The sequence below is a fragment of the Felis catus genome, chromosome B1 (assembly GCF_018350175.1).
Source record: "Felis catus isolate Fca126 chromosome B1, F.catus_Fca126_mat1.0, whole genome shotgun sequence".
Taxonomy (NCBI): Eukaryota; Metazoa; Chordata; class Mammalia; order Carnivora; family Felidae; genus Felis; species Felis catus.
This window is the reverse complement of record NC_058371.1, coordinates 203,048,529-203,064,304: the sequence shown is the minus strand read 5'-3', so window position 1 is coordinate 203,064,304 and position 15,776 is coordinate 203,048,529. Positions and strand designations below refer to the sequence as shown.

The window sequence follows — 15,776 nt, the reverse complement described above, 5'->3', positions numbered from 1 at the left end:
TTGCTGTCCCAGGGCAGTAACCTGCAGCACCCGGTGTGGGCCACCTGCTCCTCAGTGGAGCCGGGTCCGCTGTCGCGGCGCAGGTGTGGCTCTTGGCGCGGGGCTCCTGGGGAACCTGCTAACAGCGGAAGAGAAGGCCCGGCGAATAAGGCGTCAGCTCCCGTGGCTGCTCCGTTAGATAAGCAGCATGTCTGGGTTTTGCTTCAAAAGCCCAGTTTTCTAAGTGCCAAATGCTTTGTGTAAGCACAGGAGAAAGCCGAGGGTGTACCTTTTGTGTAAAGTCTTCCCGTGGCCACAGAGCGTCGGGCCCCAGTGAGCCGCCAAGACATTTCCCTCTCAGTTCTACTTTTGGCTTGTTTCCAGGAATGTTCCGTAGGATCACAGCAGCCGCCTCCAGACTCCTCACGGTGGACAGCAGCGACAGCAGCTTCTACGGCCTGGACAGGCTGAACGCGCAGGTGCGCGCCATGGTGCCCACGCATCCGGCGCTCGTGCTGCTCTGGTGCCAGATCCTGCTGCTCGTCAGCCACACCGACCACCGCTGGTGGGCAGAGGTGCAGCAGACCCCCAGGTACGCCCGCCCCCGTGGGCCGGGACAGCGGTCAGCGGGAGGTCTGGCCCCGTGTCCGTGAGGCTTTGTGCAGATTCCGCTCTCTGTCCGTCTTCCTCTCGTGGGGAGGAACGTGGTCAGACCAGAGGCATTTACAATAGCTGCTGCGTTTTAAGTGTGGTTTCTTTGACAAGTTCTTCGACACTGTCCCTCTTGTGGTTCCTTCTGGTCATGCTGTGTCCCTCTTGCTGGGCTCTCGTCCTTAAATTGGTTCCAGAGCCAGACGTGTTGCAATGTCTTAACTTCATTGTAAGTTAAATGTGGTTCTGGTTATTCTTAGATAATGAAATAATTACTGAGCAGCATTTCAGAAGTACGTGGAAATGCCCTCTTTTTTTATCATTCGAGAAGACTTACTAAGTATCTGATTGGGGGTGACCCCCTTTTTGCAAAGAGTTTTCAGGCGTAAGCCTTGATTTCTGGGCATTTGCACACACGTGGAAGCTTTGCCACCCATCCCCCAAGCTGGGTCCTCAGTGTGGTGTTTCTGGAAGGCTCGAGAGCCCGTGGTGAGCAGAGAAAGCCCCAGAAATTAGAGATGGCAGGGGCTGCAGGGCCCGGGTCGGCTCCTCTCTGCTCAGTGTGGAAAGGCTGAGCTCTGGGAGGCCTGGGGTCCCAGTTGGGCCGCACCGTTGCTTTCAGCTGGAAAATCCAGTGTTGGCAGGCGTCACTCACTATCCGCTCCGTGCTGTGTGTTGTGGAAGACGCAAAGGAACAATAACACCCGTTTCCGGCCCTCAGCGTGCTTACGGTTTAGTTGGGGAAGACAGGCTACTGGACACATTTGAAATGCTTCGAGAACATTGTTAAGTTTGTCACGATGACGACCGACGGTAAGAGTCAGGGACAGAGAATGCGTGTCTTCTGCGTCGGTGCTTCCTCAGTGCACACACCAGGCAGCTGGCAGGCTTATTAGAACCAGGGTTGGTTCACCAGGTCACTGGCGGGGCCTGGGACTCTGCTCCTCCGCCAGGCTCCCGGGTGGAGTGATGCTCTGGTCCGCGGAGCACACGCCGGGCAAGGCCCCGAGTCCCTGAGGAGTGGGCCTGAGAGCCGCCGGGGGCTCGTGCCAGAGACCCGGACTGTGCGTGCGTGTAGAGAATGCGTGGAGTGCACGTGTGTGCGTGTGTAGAGCGTGTGCGCCCGTAGGGTTTGTGCGTGTGCGTAGAGCACGTACGTGTGTGAGGGCGTGTGTGTGGAGGGCACGTGTGTGTGCACACGAGGTGACAACACACTGGTGGTTGAAGCTAGGTGAAGGGTGTGTGACTGCTCATTGAATTAACCTTTCAGCTCTTCTGTTGGTTGGAAAGTCTTTGGAGTAAAAGTTCAGGAAAACAGATCTAGGAAGTCGGGACATTTGAGACCGCCTGGCCCTGGACGGCTCACAGGAGGTTTGCTCCAGAGGGAGACACGTGGGAAGCGGCTGTGAGTTCGAACGGCTCCAAATCCTCCCCACCCGGGACGTTACAGGCGCTTCCCCTTCTAGGCCTCGGAGTGGGTGCAGGGCCGTGTGTCATTACAGTTTTCATTCGTGTTTCTCTCATGACTTAGAAAGTCAGTCGTGTTTTCACGTGCCTGGTGGCCATTTGTATACCTTCTGTTGTAAAGTACACATTCAGATATTGGCTGTTTTTTAAGATTTGGCTGTCTGTTGTCTTGTTACTGGGCTGTAAATTTTTTATATTCTGGATGTAAGCTCTTTGTCAGAGGTAACGTAAAAGTTCTCTCTCGTTCTGTGGTTTGCTGTTTTATCTTCATGATTTAATTTGAGCAGAAATGTTAAAATTCTACGCAATCAAGTTTGTCAGTTATTCTGGTTCATTCTTTTTCTGTCCAACCCAAGAAATGTGTGCCTCCCCCAAGAGCACCAAGATTGTCTTCTGTGGCTTCTTCTGGAACTTCCATAGCGTTGGTGCTCACCGCTACGAGCTAACATTTGTGTGTGACGAAACGTGCGGGGTGCTTCGGTCCGCATTGCGTGTGGAAAAGGCCGTCCCGCCTCTGTTGAGTCCCCGTGGCACCTGCCTCAGAACCCAGTGGGCACCGGTGCGCGCACCTGCCTCTGGGCCCTGCTCACGGCCGTCACTCCACGCTGCCGGCACCGCCACTGCGTCCCTCGGCCGCCCTGCCGCTCCCCCAGCTTCCCTTCACGTTCAACATGGCTTTGGCTCTTTTACGTTCTTTGCGTTTCCACCTGCATGTCTTCGAATCCGGTTGTGAGTGCAGACAAGCCAGCGGCGGGGGTTTGACTGAGCTTGCAGCCGGTCTGGAGAGCCCACGTCCAGCGTCCAGTCTTCCCGTCTTCGAACTTGGCTTCTCTCCCTGCTGAGTTAGGTGCTTCGTGTGCCACGACCGTCTCCTAGTGTCTGGCGTCCAGGGGTCACACGTGTTTCTGAATTATTTCTGCGCTTCATCTGGGATGGTGTGTCAACTGCTGCTTTCAGAAGTGTTTTGTTTCACGTGGTGTGCCGCTGGCTTCTGGAAATGCAAGTGGTTTTGTGTACTGACTTCACGTCCCGAGACCTGGCCCGACTCACGCGGGGGCCCCAGGAGGCTTCTCTGTGCGCACACACGGGTCACCTCCAGGTGGAGACTTTCCACTTCTTCCTTCCCCACTTGCATTCCTCCTTTCCTCTCTTCTGCTTCAGGACACTGACCAGGCCCTGCACACAAGGCTGGCCTCCTGCGTGTGTGTTTCTCGTGGCGTCCACGGGTGCCACTTCCGTAACGGCTCCTGTCCACTTGCTGTCCAGGGCGGTGGAAGAGATGGACTTGGCCACTTGACAGCATTTAAGACACGGAAACTGCAGACGTGTTATTAATCGCAGTGTTTCGCTTCCCTTTTTTAAAAATTTGTTGCTTTAAGTAATCTGTATCCCTAACGTGGGGCTCAGACTCACAGCCCCGAGACCCAAGAGTCACCTGCTCCACAACAGAGCCAAGTGGGGGCCCCAGAGAAGACAAAAGCAGATTTAGTCAGTAGACTTAAATGCTTGAAAAATCCGAGCAACCTCGAGAGCCAGTCACTGGCAGAGGCTGCAGGCGTCCCTTTTGCTTTGGGGAGCTGTGTAGGTGGAGCACCCGCCATGGCCACAGGGCCCCTTCGACCAGCTGGGGGTGCAGGAAGAGTCGCGCTCCTCCGGTCTGCCATGCTGGATCCTTGCCGGTCTCTTTCCATTAGTGTTAGGTGCTTGTGTGTGTGTGGGCGGGGGCAGTGTGTGCGTGGTCATGTGTGTCGTATTGGTGGTGTGCGTACGGTCTGTGTACGGCGAGTGTTTGGTATTTGTGCGGCGTGTGTTTGGCTCTTTTTGTGTTGGTGGGAGTTAACCCGCTAAGTGCCTCCATCAACTCTGGGATGTCCTGTTCAGACCACCCGCTCCTTTCCTGTTGCGTGTGCCTTTGTTTACTCTGACGTTACGTCAGAAACCTCTGCATCTGGGAATTGTTTTCTGGGGCTGGCAGGAGGGCTGAGAAGAGGAGACGTTTCTGTTTGTCGGTTTTAAATTGACTTACGACTTACAATACAGGACAACCCACTCTTGTACCAAGTGTCAGGTGAATGCCACCACAGTCACGATACAGATCAGTGCTGTCACCTCAGAAGATTCCCTGCGTCCTTCGTGGTCACCCCCACACCCTGCCACTGGTCCATGCTCTGTGCTTGTGTGTAGCCTGTTGCACGGTGCCGTTTGGATGGAGTCACACGGTCCGCGCTTCTTCAGTCTGGCTTTGTCACTTGGCGCGCTGTATTTAAAGGTCTTTTATGGCGCTGGCGCGCATGTACCGGTGATCTGTTCTTGGGATCAGCGAGTAGTGTTCCCTTGTCTGCGTGACAACAGCTGGCTCGTCCATTCACCAGGTGAGAAAAGGCAAAGTGCAGTTTGAACAGGTTTCCAACCTGTAGAATATTTTAGACCAGTTCCCTTGTAAATCCTGAAGTGTCAGAGGAGAAGTTGACACATTCCAGAACATTCTCGTCCTCGTGTGACCTCTGTCTCCACTAAGCTCTTTGCCGCCGAGGGAAGGAGATTGTCCTCACACTTAGGCCGGGGCAAGTTTGTGGGAGTGGCAACAAGTGTGTGAAGGGTTGTGGCGGAATCGAGGGTTCCGAGTGTGTGATTCCCCTGGGCTGAGAAAGGAAAAGACCGGCTTCCCTAGAGGCGGTGAATTTTGCAGACCTGCTCTCTGCCGGGGCCTCGGTGAGCGCGCGCTTCCCTGGTGACTCGTGAAACACGGTAGGCAGCTCGTGCGTGTGCCGGCGCTGGGGTCCCCACGGCAGCTGCCTTGTCCGGCGCGGTGGCCGAGAGCCTCGGCGCCTGAGTGCCCATCCGCCTGCAGCCTCAGGCCGGCCTTGGCCTTTAGGTCAAGCATTTGGCGGTTTGCCCGTGAGACCCTCTTCTTTCTTTCGTTTTCCACGCATGCGCTGCCGTAGCTCAGAGGCCAGCGGCTAAGAGCGCATGTCACACACGCGGTGGGGGTGGCCGTCCCAGAGGCGTCAGCACGCCTGTTCCTCCTTCCAGGAGACGTAGTCTGTCCAGTACGAAGTCACTCAGCCCCCAGATGTCCGGAGAGGAGGGGGACTCCGACGCGGCCAGCAAACCCGGAATGTGCAACAGAGAAATAGTGCGGCGGGGAGCTCTCATTCTCTTCTGCGATTATGTCGTAAGTCGGGAAACGAGGGGTGTGGTGGGGCAGGGGCAGCTTCCGCGGAGCCACCTCCTGCCACCCAGCCACCAGCTCGGAGACCACAGGACCGTAGACCGCAGCGAGCGTTGGGTCCTGCTCTGGCTGGTCGTAGGTCCCGTGCCTCTGGCACCTGCTCGGCCTGCCTGTGTGACAGGAACGAGCCGAGAGTGTGACTCTTGAGTGCGGCTCTCCTACGAGGTCCTGTGAGGGTCGTCATCTGTGGGAAGGGCCTTAGGGACCCGTTGCTTCATTTTAAAGTTGCTTCCTGGGGCGCCTGGGGGGCTCAGTCAGTTGGGCCTCCGAGTTCGGCTCAGGTCAAGATCTCACGGTTCGTGGGTTCGAGCCCCTTGTCGGGCCCTGTGCTGACAGCTCGGAGCCTGGAGCTGCTTCGGATTCTGTGTCCCCCTCTCTCTCTGCCCCTCCCCGGCTCACACTCTGTCTCTCTCTCTTTCAAAAATAAATAAATGTTAAAAAAAATTTTTAAGTTAAAAATTTCCTGGTTAAATGCCATCCGTTTTATTTTATCTTTTATTTTACTTTATTTTTATATTACGTTATGATATTATTTTATTTTTGAGTTTATTGATTTTGAGAGACACAGAGACAGCATGAGTTGGGGAGGGGCAGAGAGAGAGGGAGAGAGAAATCCCAAGCAGCCTCCACGCTGTCAGTGCAAAGCCCAGTGCGAGGCTCAAACTCACCAATCATGAGCCGAAACCAAGAGTCGGATGCTTAACCGACTGAGCCACCCGGGTACCCCATATGCCGTCCTTTTCAAAAAGATAGCATTTGCGGAGTTGTTGGCCGTCAAATGAGCATCACATGTTTCGTAGAGAAAATTGATAAAAACCAGGGGTGCCTGGGTGTCTCAGTTGAGTGTCTGACTCTTGATTTTGGCTCAGGTCACGTTCTCACAATTCATGGGATTGAGCACCTAGTCAGGATCTGTGCTGACAGCATGGAGCCTACTTGGGATTCTCTCTCTCCCTCTCTCTCTGCTCCTCTCCCCCTTGTGCACACTTTCTCTCAAAATAAACTTGAAGAAAAAAGAAGAAAATTCACAAAAACCCATAAACAGAAGAAGATACCATCTCCTTGTAATTGCATTTCTCAAAAAACCTGTTGAGGCATTTTGGCTGGAATTTGGGGCTTTTTCTCTCCCAATACAGAGCGTGTGCACGTCTTTGGCACTAACATGGCACCATGCACATGCTGTTTTCACACAGCAGAGGGCATGACATTCTCAGTCGGAAAGGAAGGGGACTCTTTCAAGGAACTAGTTGTCATCAGAGAGATTTTTTATTGCTACTCACTTTTTTTACTTACATTCTTTACGTTGACATAGTTTTTCTATCTTATTCTACTTTTGAGAAATAATTACATAATGCTTTCACAGAAATGTGAGAAAAATACAAATTTTATAAACTAATGCTATCCAGTTATCCCCCATAGAAAATATTAATCAGTAACCATGTCAAAGAATTGTTCTTAGTTTACAGTTTCTGCCTAGGAGGATCATGAATTAAGATGAGAACGCAACATACATATTTAAAGATGGGGAAGAAAAAGGGCGGGGGGTGCCTAAGTGGCTCAGCCAGTTAAGTGTCTGGCTTCGGCTCAGGTCTGATGTCACCGTTCATGAGTTCGAGCCCCACATCAGGCCCTGTGCTGACAACTCAGAGCCTGGAGCCTGCTTTGGATTCTGTGTCTGCCTCTCTCTCTGACCCTCTCCCGCTCACACTGTCTCTCTCTCTCTCTCAAAAATAAATAAACCTTAAAAAAATAATAATAAAAAAAATAAAGATGGATATTTATTTCCTTATAAATCTTAAGTTTCACCCCTTAATGTCCATGTGGAATCTGTTCATATTTTGGATTCAGGCGTTCTGTCAAAACTGTGACAGTTGTGGGAGCCCTTTTTCTCCAGTGACCTGTCACAGGATTGGAGAAGCAGAACCGGAGAACACTCTCACTCTCGTTGGGCCGAATCGAAGCCCGGACAGAGCAGGGCCTGCCGTGCATGGCAGTGTCTGTCACCTGGTCTCCTGCATCACGGCTCGGTCCAGTCACCTGAGGGCAGGGCGATGTCGGCCTTGCTGTGCCCGCTGCCCTGGGGTCACTGGTCCATGGCAGGCGCCCGTTGACCCCTGTAGCCCTGGGCCTTGCTCCTCTCTCCCCCTACCCCTTGGCCGGTGTCCCTCGGAGCTGTGCTGGAGTGTCACATTTCCCTGGCGGGGTCTGACATCCAACAGCTTTGGCCACATCGTAGGGTTGAAGGCAACGGAGTCTGTGAAGTGAGCTCCGACCCTGATGATCATTGGTGGTCAGACACTGGACGTTTTCGGTGAAGATCATGATTTGGGATTTATTTTCCCCTTCCTACCTCTTGTGGCCTTTTCTGTGGCATCAGTATCCGTTCTGTGCTTGTCTACTTGGAAACGAGTCTTTCACTGTCTTTTTTCCTCAGTGTCAGAACCTACACGATTCAGAGCACTTAACGTGGCTCATCGTGAATCATATTCAGGACCTGATCAATCTGTCCCATGAGCCTCCCGTGCAGGATTTCATTAGTGCTGTTCACCGGAACTCCGCTGCCAGCGGCCTCTTCATCCAGGCAATTCAGTCTCGTTGTGAGAACCTTTCAGCCGTAAGTCTCTCTAGTGACGACTGTTGCCAGTCCGTTTTTTTCTCTGCCTTAAACACGTACCGTCGGAACTTTGAAACTGCTGATTTCCAGTTGGCAAAATCCTGTGCCCTTTCTGCTTTCCTTCTCCCCGCCTCCAGCCCACCACCCTGAAGAAGACGCTTCAGTGCTTGGAAGGGATCCACCTCAGCCAGTCGGGCGCCGTGTTAACACTGTATGTGGACAAGCTTTTGTGCACCCCGTTCCGAGTGCTGGCTCGCATGGTCGACACCCTTGCCTGTCGCCGCGTGGAAATGCTTTTGGCCGCAAATTTACAGGTACTAGAAAAACACTGAGACTGATGTTTACTGAGAAGTTAGCAGAGCAGGCAGAACCGTTGGCTGGTTTTTTCCTCCACAGGCATAGTCTTCACATGGCCGCTGAGGGAAACATGTACAAGATGTGTAAATTCCTTGTGTGCCTGATACGAGTGCTGCCTGTACTTTCTACTCGTAAACTGTACACGTTACTCTTTGCTTTTTAAATCAGCGCGAGGTTATTTGGATTCATTACGTGCTGACGTGTTATTGTCCACTGCAGAGCAGCATGGCCCAGTTGCCGGTGGAGGAACTAACCAGAATCCAGGAATACCTTCAGAGCAGCGGGCTGGCTCAGAGGTAATGCTACAACCAGGCGTTCCTTGCTTTTGGATATAAAGGCTTCGATCTGTAAGGGGATAAGCTCAGGACGGGAGATCGATGTGCCTTGTAGGTGAGTTTACCGCAGAAGGGCCTTGAGAGAAGGCCTTCCTAAATGACACGGAATGGGACTCCCTTTATAAAAAGGGAGATGAACAGACAGCACTGTGTCTGCCGTCGGAGCAGACACGCCTGCGTCCCCTTGGCCACCTGAGAGGTTGTACGTGTTCACCAGGCTGTGACAGAGGAGAGGGTCACCCGCCTTATCTTAGCAAAACCGCAGCGTGTAATCTAACTGCTGCGCAAGAGCGGGCCTGTCTGAAAGACGTTACCCACTTTTCGGCGTGCAAGAATTATATTTGCGTCTTGTTAAAATGTTACCTCTGTGTGGTATTTATCACCTGATTTTGTTGCATGGTCTTTTAGAAGCCTTATCAGAAATCCTGACATCTGTTACCGATTTCTTCAACTAAATAAATAAAATATGTTTTACCTTTAGATTTTACCTTTTGCCCTCCACAGGGGGGAAGGCGTGTGCCTGTGAGCGCGTGTGCGCGTGCGCGTGTGTGTGTGTGTGTGTGTGCGCAAGAGAGACAGAGACAGAGAGACAGAGAGAGAGACAGGGAGAGAGCCAGAGAGGGAGAGCGTGAGGGAGAACGGGGTAGAATGCCTGTGCTGTGGATCGTTGCCGGTGTCTTCCCTGGGGAAGGGGCCTAACCGGGTAGACAGCACACGGTTTGGACGGACGTGCAGTTTGCTGGGCCGGTCATACTGTCATTTGCATCATGAAGTCGTTGCTCTCTTAGCAGATAGCGGAAGGTCAAACCATTATTTTTTGATTCTACATTTAGATTTCAGACCAGATGAGGAAGATTATATAAATACCTTGTTCAAGGTGAGGTGCTTCTTCTATGAAGTGAACATAAATTGGTATAAATTTTATCGTGTTGGGAGAATCAACGGGAGATTCTGTGCACTTGGGTCTTAGAATAGATGATCTATTTTGCATTTGTAAAGAATGCTTTTATTAGCTGTTAAACCATGTTATTGCCTGTTACGATGTTCGAGTATAAATGAAATGTCTGCAAAACGTTGGTGGGGCATGAACTGTGCTGTTAAAAATAAGCCAGAGCCTGAAGCTGCCTCACCACCTGTCTGAGCATCGTTGAGGCAGCTCTGCAGAAAACGTGTCACACGTGTCGCATCCTGCTTTCGGAAGCCACCGTTACTTCTTACCCGTGAAGCCGTGCTCTGACCCCACGTGTGGTCCTATTCCAGACACCAGAGGCTGTACTCCCTGCTGGACAGGCTTCGTCTCGCTACCGCACCGGGCTCCCGTGGCCCTTCTCCTCCAATCACGTCCCACCCGCTGGACGGGGATGGGCCCCTGGCACTGGAGACAGTCATTCCAGACAAAGTAAGTGTCTGGCCCGTGTGTGCGTGTGACACACAGGGCCCGGGCACTCCGTGCTCCCGTGAGCCTTTGGCAAATCCAGAGGGTGCAGCGGGGCGGCTCAGGCAGCGGGGCATCCTGAAACGTGGCGTGGCTCCCGAGGGCTCTCCGCCCGTCCTGCTTCTTGCTGGCAGTGGGTGGGGTCCCATCACTGACAGGATGCCTTAGGTCCAGCCCAGGTCATCAGCAGGAAGTGTGGGGTGAGAGAGGAAACACTGATTTGGGACACTTCTGGCGTCAAGCAGAGGGGCATCGGCACGGTTAGCAAACGGGAGGCAGGGGAGGAGTGGCCGTGGCCCGCGTAGCCCAAAGTGCCTGCCCCCCTGGCCTGTCTCCCTCTCCTTCAACCTGCCGACCTGCGTGCTGAGCTCACCGTCCCAAGGACCCTGGTACTTGCCGTCACCCTTAGTACTCGAACTGCAGAGCTGGGGACCATTTGGGGCCTCGGCAGATCCTTGGTACTCTGTTTTCTGGAGGGAGGTCAGCGTAGATGTGAACTTGGATTTTGAAAACCCATAGCCCAGGCACAGAGTGGCAAAGTTCAGGCCTCTACACTCAGATTCGATTTGTTCGGAGCCTCTGCTGCACTGGCCTTGGAGAGGAAGGAGCGAGGCAGACACCCCAGTAGAAGGTGATCAGAGCATTCCCAGGCGAGGGGTGGACAGTGGGTGAGGGCACAGGGAGGAGGGCCTGCTGGCCCCACACTTGAGCTGTTAGGAGGGCACTGGAATGTTCACCGGGTAAGGGAGGAGAGGCTGTCCAGTGGGTAACGGCGAGTCCAAAGACAGTCTTGTAGCAGTTCCCTCGGAAAAGGCCTGTGGTTTGGTGAGCAGCCGCATGGCCAGCTAGAATCCAGTTTTACTGAAGCTGCATTCACGGTCCATCTGGGGCCCCCTGTCCTTTGGTCTGGGGCCACAGGATGTGAGGGGCAGTGATCACAGAAACAGCACGTGTTCAATAGAGTTGAAGCCCCTGCCCAACTGCATGGCGTTATCCTTTTTCTTCTTCCCAGGACTGGTACCTACGTCTAGTCAAATCCCAGTGCTGGACTAGGTCAGATTCTGCGCTGCTGGAAGGGGCAGAACTGGTGAATCGGATTCCTCCCAGTGACATGAGCACGTTCATGATGAACTCGGTACGGTGGAGAGCAGCAGGACGCCAGCAGGATGCTGGACTGGCTTCATTATCACGTGACTGACTTAGGACGTGTGCCACTAGCTCTTCTGCCTTAATGGCAGAGACTCTAATCCAGACAGGATGGAGCATGGGAGTCTCTGGGCTAGGTGGGACGGGACATGGAGAGACTAACCCATTCAGGGGAGAAATTAGGGAGACATTAATCCAGACGGGGCAGGACGAGGGGAGACTCTAACCCAGACGGGGCATGACGAGGGGAGGCTCTAACCCGGGGGTGGGGGGTGCAGGACAAGGAGAGACTCTAACCCAGACGGGCAGGACATTGTTTCAGCCACATTAGAATCCAAAAGGAAGTAAATTGTGTTTAATTCAACTTTTCATGCACTTGAAGGAAATAGGTTCTCTTAGATTGTCTGTTCCCATTGCATATTCTCATAGTCATGAGGAAAGGTATTGAAATGATATAGTACATGATTTAACTGACTCTCATGGCATTCCGGAAATTGATCTTCAGTAAGGCTCCTCCCCTTATGTTATGTAGTAAGGTCCTCTTGCCCCCACTACTTATAGTGAGGGCCTTGTACCTCTCCTACATACAGTGAGGTCCCTCCATTACTGCAGTCAGGCATTCCCCAGCCCCTCACTAGATGTCATGAGGTCCCCGTCCCCACCCTTGATGTCGTGTAGGCATGCAGGCAGAGCCGACCCAGGAGGCCCTTGCAAAGCATCCGAGTCCCTGTCCCAGCTCTTGGGCAGGTCCTGTGAGGAGTGGAGCCCTCCCCTTGTGTACCATCCACAGCCTTTGCTTCCTTCCCAGACTTCCTGGGGCAAGCAAGTGACTAAACCTAGGTGTTTCAGTGCTGCCTCAACATGTACCAGATGGGAATGCAGAGCAGCAGGGGCCTAGGGGGCCAGCAGGGCAGCTGCCTGGAGGGTGGGGGGCCGGCAGGGCAGCTGCGTGGAGGAGGGTGGGGGGCAGCAAAGGATGGGCTGGGTGAGGAGGAAGAGACTCAGGGTAGAGGCCACACAGCAGTCTTTGACCAAGTGCTGATTTCTCATTAGTCTGACAGTAGGGGCTACGTTGAAAAAACAGAATTGGCTCCAATCAATTTGCTGAAATCATTTTAAGCTCCATTCAGTGAAAGCTGATTCGCTGAATAAATTTGATGATCTATTTATTGAATTTTCCAATTCAGTAATTGGACTTTTAATAGCTTTAAAGGTTCTAGCTGTAGCAGAAATTTCAATTTTGGTCACTGATGATGACCTAGCTTTTCTGAATGTTACCTAAAATAAGATGAATATTCTACCTGAAAATTGGCCCCTAAGATCCTTAAATGGTTTTTAAAAATTGGCAAAACAGTACAAATTGATACATGGTCATAAGAAATGCTATTTTTCAACCACCATCATGGCTGTTTTGACTTATTTCACCTGCTTTTGAACATACCTTTTTCAAACTTGGTGAATGTGTGGTGTTTCACTGGATTTCTTGGGTGTCTTGTCAGCTTCGTTTTGTATTTTTATCAATTAAAAATTACATGTGTTAAATTTTTTATTTCAAACAAACCTGAAGGTATAAATGATTTAAAATATTTCTTTAAGAATAAAGTACCCCAAAGAGATCAGAAATAAACTTCACCGAGCATATGGTACTTATTACGAAAAGTAGACTACTCTTTAAGATATTTTTTATGGGGCACTCGAGGGTGTTCTCTCAGAAATGTTCGCATCGTCCTTTCTTCTGTGTGTTTTTCTTGCCTGCTTGAAAGTGTGTAATTGTTGTTACTGAACCTTTAACGTCCTGATTCAGGAATTCAACTTAAGCCTGTTGGCGCCGTGCCTGGGCCTTGGCATGCGCGAAGTCTCCGGAGGCCAGAGGAGTCCACTTTTCGAAGCAGCTCGCCTGGCGACTCTGGACCGTGTGACCGGCCTGGTGCAGCAGCTCCCTGCCGCCCACCACGTTTTCCAGCCGTTCCTGCCCACAGAGCCCACCGCCTACTGGAACAAGTTGAATGATCTATTTGGTAGTTAAAAGAGAAACTTCTTTTATTTCTTAAATATGCTGCAGAGCCAGTACTGTGCTTTGCACTGAGTCAAGATAACGGTAAATACCGTTGATCTAATAAACTGAGAGCACGCACAGAGGTGACTTGAGAAACAGTGCTGGGACCCCTAGCTCTGGGTGTCTCGGCATGTTTGCCGATCCTTGGCCCAGCCCTGGAGGGGCACGGAGACAGGCTCTGAGGAAGGTGCATCCCGAGTCACGCGTGGAGTTGGGTGTGGGTGCGGATGTGCTTCTGAGCTGCGGGTGCCTGCAGATTCTCGGAGAACGGCCTCACTGCCGTTCACGAGCCTCTGCTAGAGTTGCGCTCACCCCCAATCTTGTGTTTTAGGGGATGCTGTGTTGTATCGCTCCTTGACCACTCTGGCCCGGGCTCTGGCCCAGTACCTGCTGGTATTCTCCAAACTGCCCGGCCACTTGCACCTTCCTCCTGAGAAGGAGAGGGACACGGTGAAGTTTGTGGTCATGACCCTCGAGGTAAGAGGCAGCTGGGGAAGTCATTGTTTCCGTGCTGAGGGACTGTCACCAGAGAAGTAGGGAAGGCAGTTTTGTCTATAACCTGGGAGCTGTGCCGTCAGGCAGGCTCCCCTTCTCACAGAGACACTAACTACAGGTGGTGAAGCATCACACCTGTCACCTGCTTAGAGCACGTTCACACCCCCCCGATCGTGCTGCTTTCTCACAGGTGCCTTGGGAGATTGGCAACACGGTGCTTCCTGTCCCTACCTTAGAGCTGGCCCTGGAGAGCTGGGCCTGGGACCTGGACTTCCGCCCACAGCTGTCTCCGCCTGCGTGTCTGGGGCGAGGGCGCAGGTCATAGAGGAGGGTCTGGTGGGGAGAAGCAAGGGTCACTGGAGAGATGGGCAGAAACCTCTCAGGGATCTCCCAAACAGTGTTGGAAGTCACGTGCTCGTGTGTAGACCTCTTTGCCTGATTCTAAGCTGCCTCTCATTTCACGACAGATAGCCACTAAATTTATTTTTCTAGGGAAAAGGAAGCACCGCTGATGTAGTGTGGATCCTAATTTGGATAATCAAAGAAAAATAGTCTGGGAAAATTATCATGCTTTAAATTGAGAAATAAACCTGGACATTTCAGCCATGGGGAATTAAACACTCTGTGTTGGCACTTACAGTCACCCCTAAAATGTGTGCATGATGTGGGTGTGTTACCTTTCCATATAATTTCTGGAAAATAGTCTAGCCTACATCCTTGCAGCCAGAGACCTGAGCTGTGTCTCTCAGCCGAAGCAGGACACGGCTGAACCAGCGTCAACTCGGCCTGCCACTCACAGCAGGGAGAGAGAGAGGTGTCTGGAAGGCACCGTGCGGTCGTTCGTGGAGGGATGAGCAAGCACCCGCCTAGAGGCAGGCTGAGTCACATGGCTGCTGATCCCTGTCCTCTGGTCTCAGTGTGGCGAGCAGGCCGACAGGCAGTACGTCTCAGTACAGAGTGATCGCTGGCCACCGCAGTCCTGTGCCTGCTGCATACAGGGCGAAATGCTTCCACGCGTCCACTCATTCAGGCCTTACTGCGGTTCTGGGACGTGGGCTCTGTGATTCCCATTTTACAGACGAGGAGGGCAAGGCTTAGAGAAGTTGGGTGGCTTGCCCAGGTTTACCCATTAGGAGGTAGCCAGTAGACATTTGAACCCAAGCCTGGCCATGTCTAAGACCCATGCTCTCAGATTCAGCCTCTGACTACGACACGGGCAAGGCCTGCCTGTGCCCGGGGAGCCCCGAGTAAGAAGACCTTGGCCTGGAGGCCATGTAGCCAGCAAAAGGTTTCTTTCTTTCTTTTTTGAGTTTTTTTTTGTTTTTTTTTTTTTTTAACATTTATTCATTTTTGAGAGACAGAGGGAGACACAGCACAAGTGGGGGAGGGGGACACTGAGAAAGGGAGACTCAGAATCCCAAGCAGGCTCCAGGCTGTGAGCTGTCAGCACAGAGCTTGAACCCACAAACCGTGAGATCATGACCTGAGCTGGAGTCGGACACTTAACCGACTGAGCCACCCAGGCTCCCTGACCAGGGAAGGATTTCTAGAGAAGCCTACAGAGCTGACGGAAAGAGGAGCAGCGAGATCAGGGTGGCCGTTTCGGCAGAGAGGAGAGCCCCAGGCACTTTTGGGAGCAGGTGGTCAGGCACGAATGTAAGGGACTGGGCGACGGGGGCCCATTCCTCTGGAAGGGTGTCACGACCTGCTAGCCTCTGGCGCTTTGGACAGTTCTCTGAGAGCTGGGGGTCGTTTGCTCCCTGACAGCCTGGAGACAGGAAGGAAGCAGGTCTGAGCCGTCCGTAACACTGACCCTCCCCCCTAGGCCCTGTCGTGGCATTTGATCCATGAGCAGATCCCGCTGAGTCTGGACCTTCAGGCGGGCCTGGACTGCTGTTGCCTGGCCCTGCAGCTGCCCAGCGTCTGGAGCGCACTCTCCTCCCCAGAGATGGTGACCCACGCCTGTTCTCTCATCCACTGTGTCCGCTTCATCCTGGAAGCCAGTGAGT

General features: G+C 52.7%; 1 protein-coding gene across 1 annotated transcript in view; it reads left to right on the top strand.

Moving 5' to 3' along the window:
• The window catches only part of HTT (huntingtin), a 146,033-nt gene that overhangs the window by 107,834 nt on the left and 22,423 nt on the right, over positions 1 to 15,776 (top strand). Inside the window, 10 exon segments of the mRNA XM_045056956.1 lie at positions 364 to 571; positions 5,131 to 5,272; positions 7,764 to 7,943; positions 8,081 to 8,257; positions 8,520 to 8,596; positions 9,896 to 10,034; positions 11,083 to 11,205; positions 13,021 to 13,234; positions 13,604 to 13,749; positions 15,593 to 15,770. Coding sequence (XP_044912891.1) covers positions 364 to 571; positions 5,131 to 5,272; positions 7,764 to 7,943; positions 8,081 to 8,257; positions 8,520 to 8,596; positions 9,896 to 10,034; positions 11,083 to 11,205; positions 13,021 to 13,234; positions 13,604 to 13,749; positions 15,593 to 15,770 — 1,584 coding nt within the window.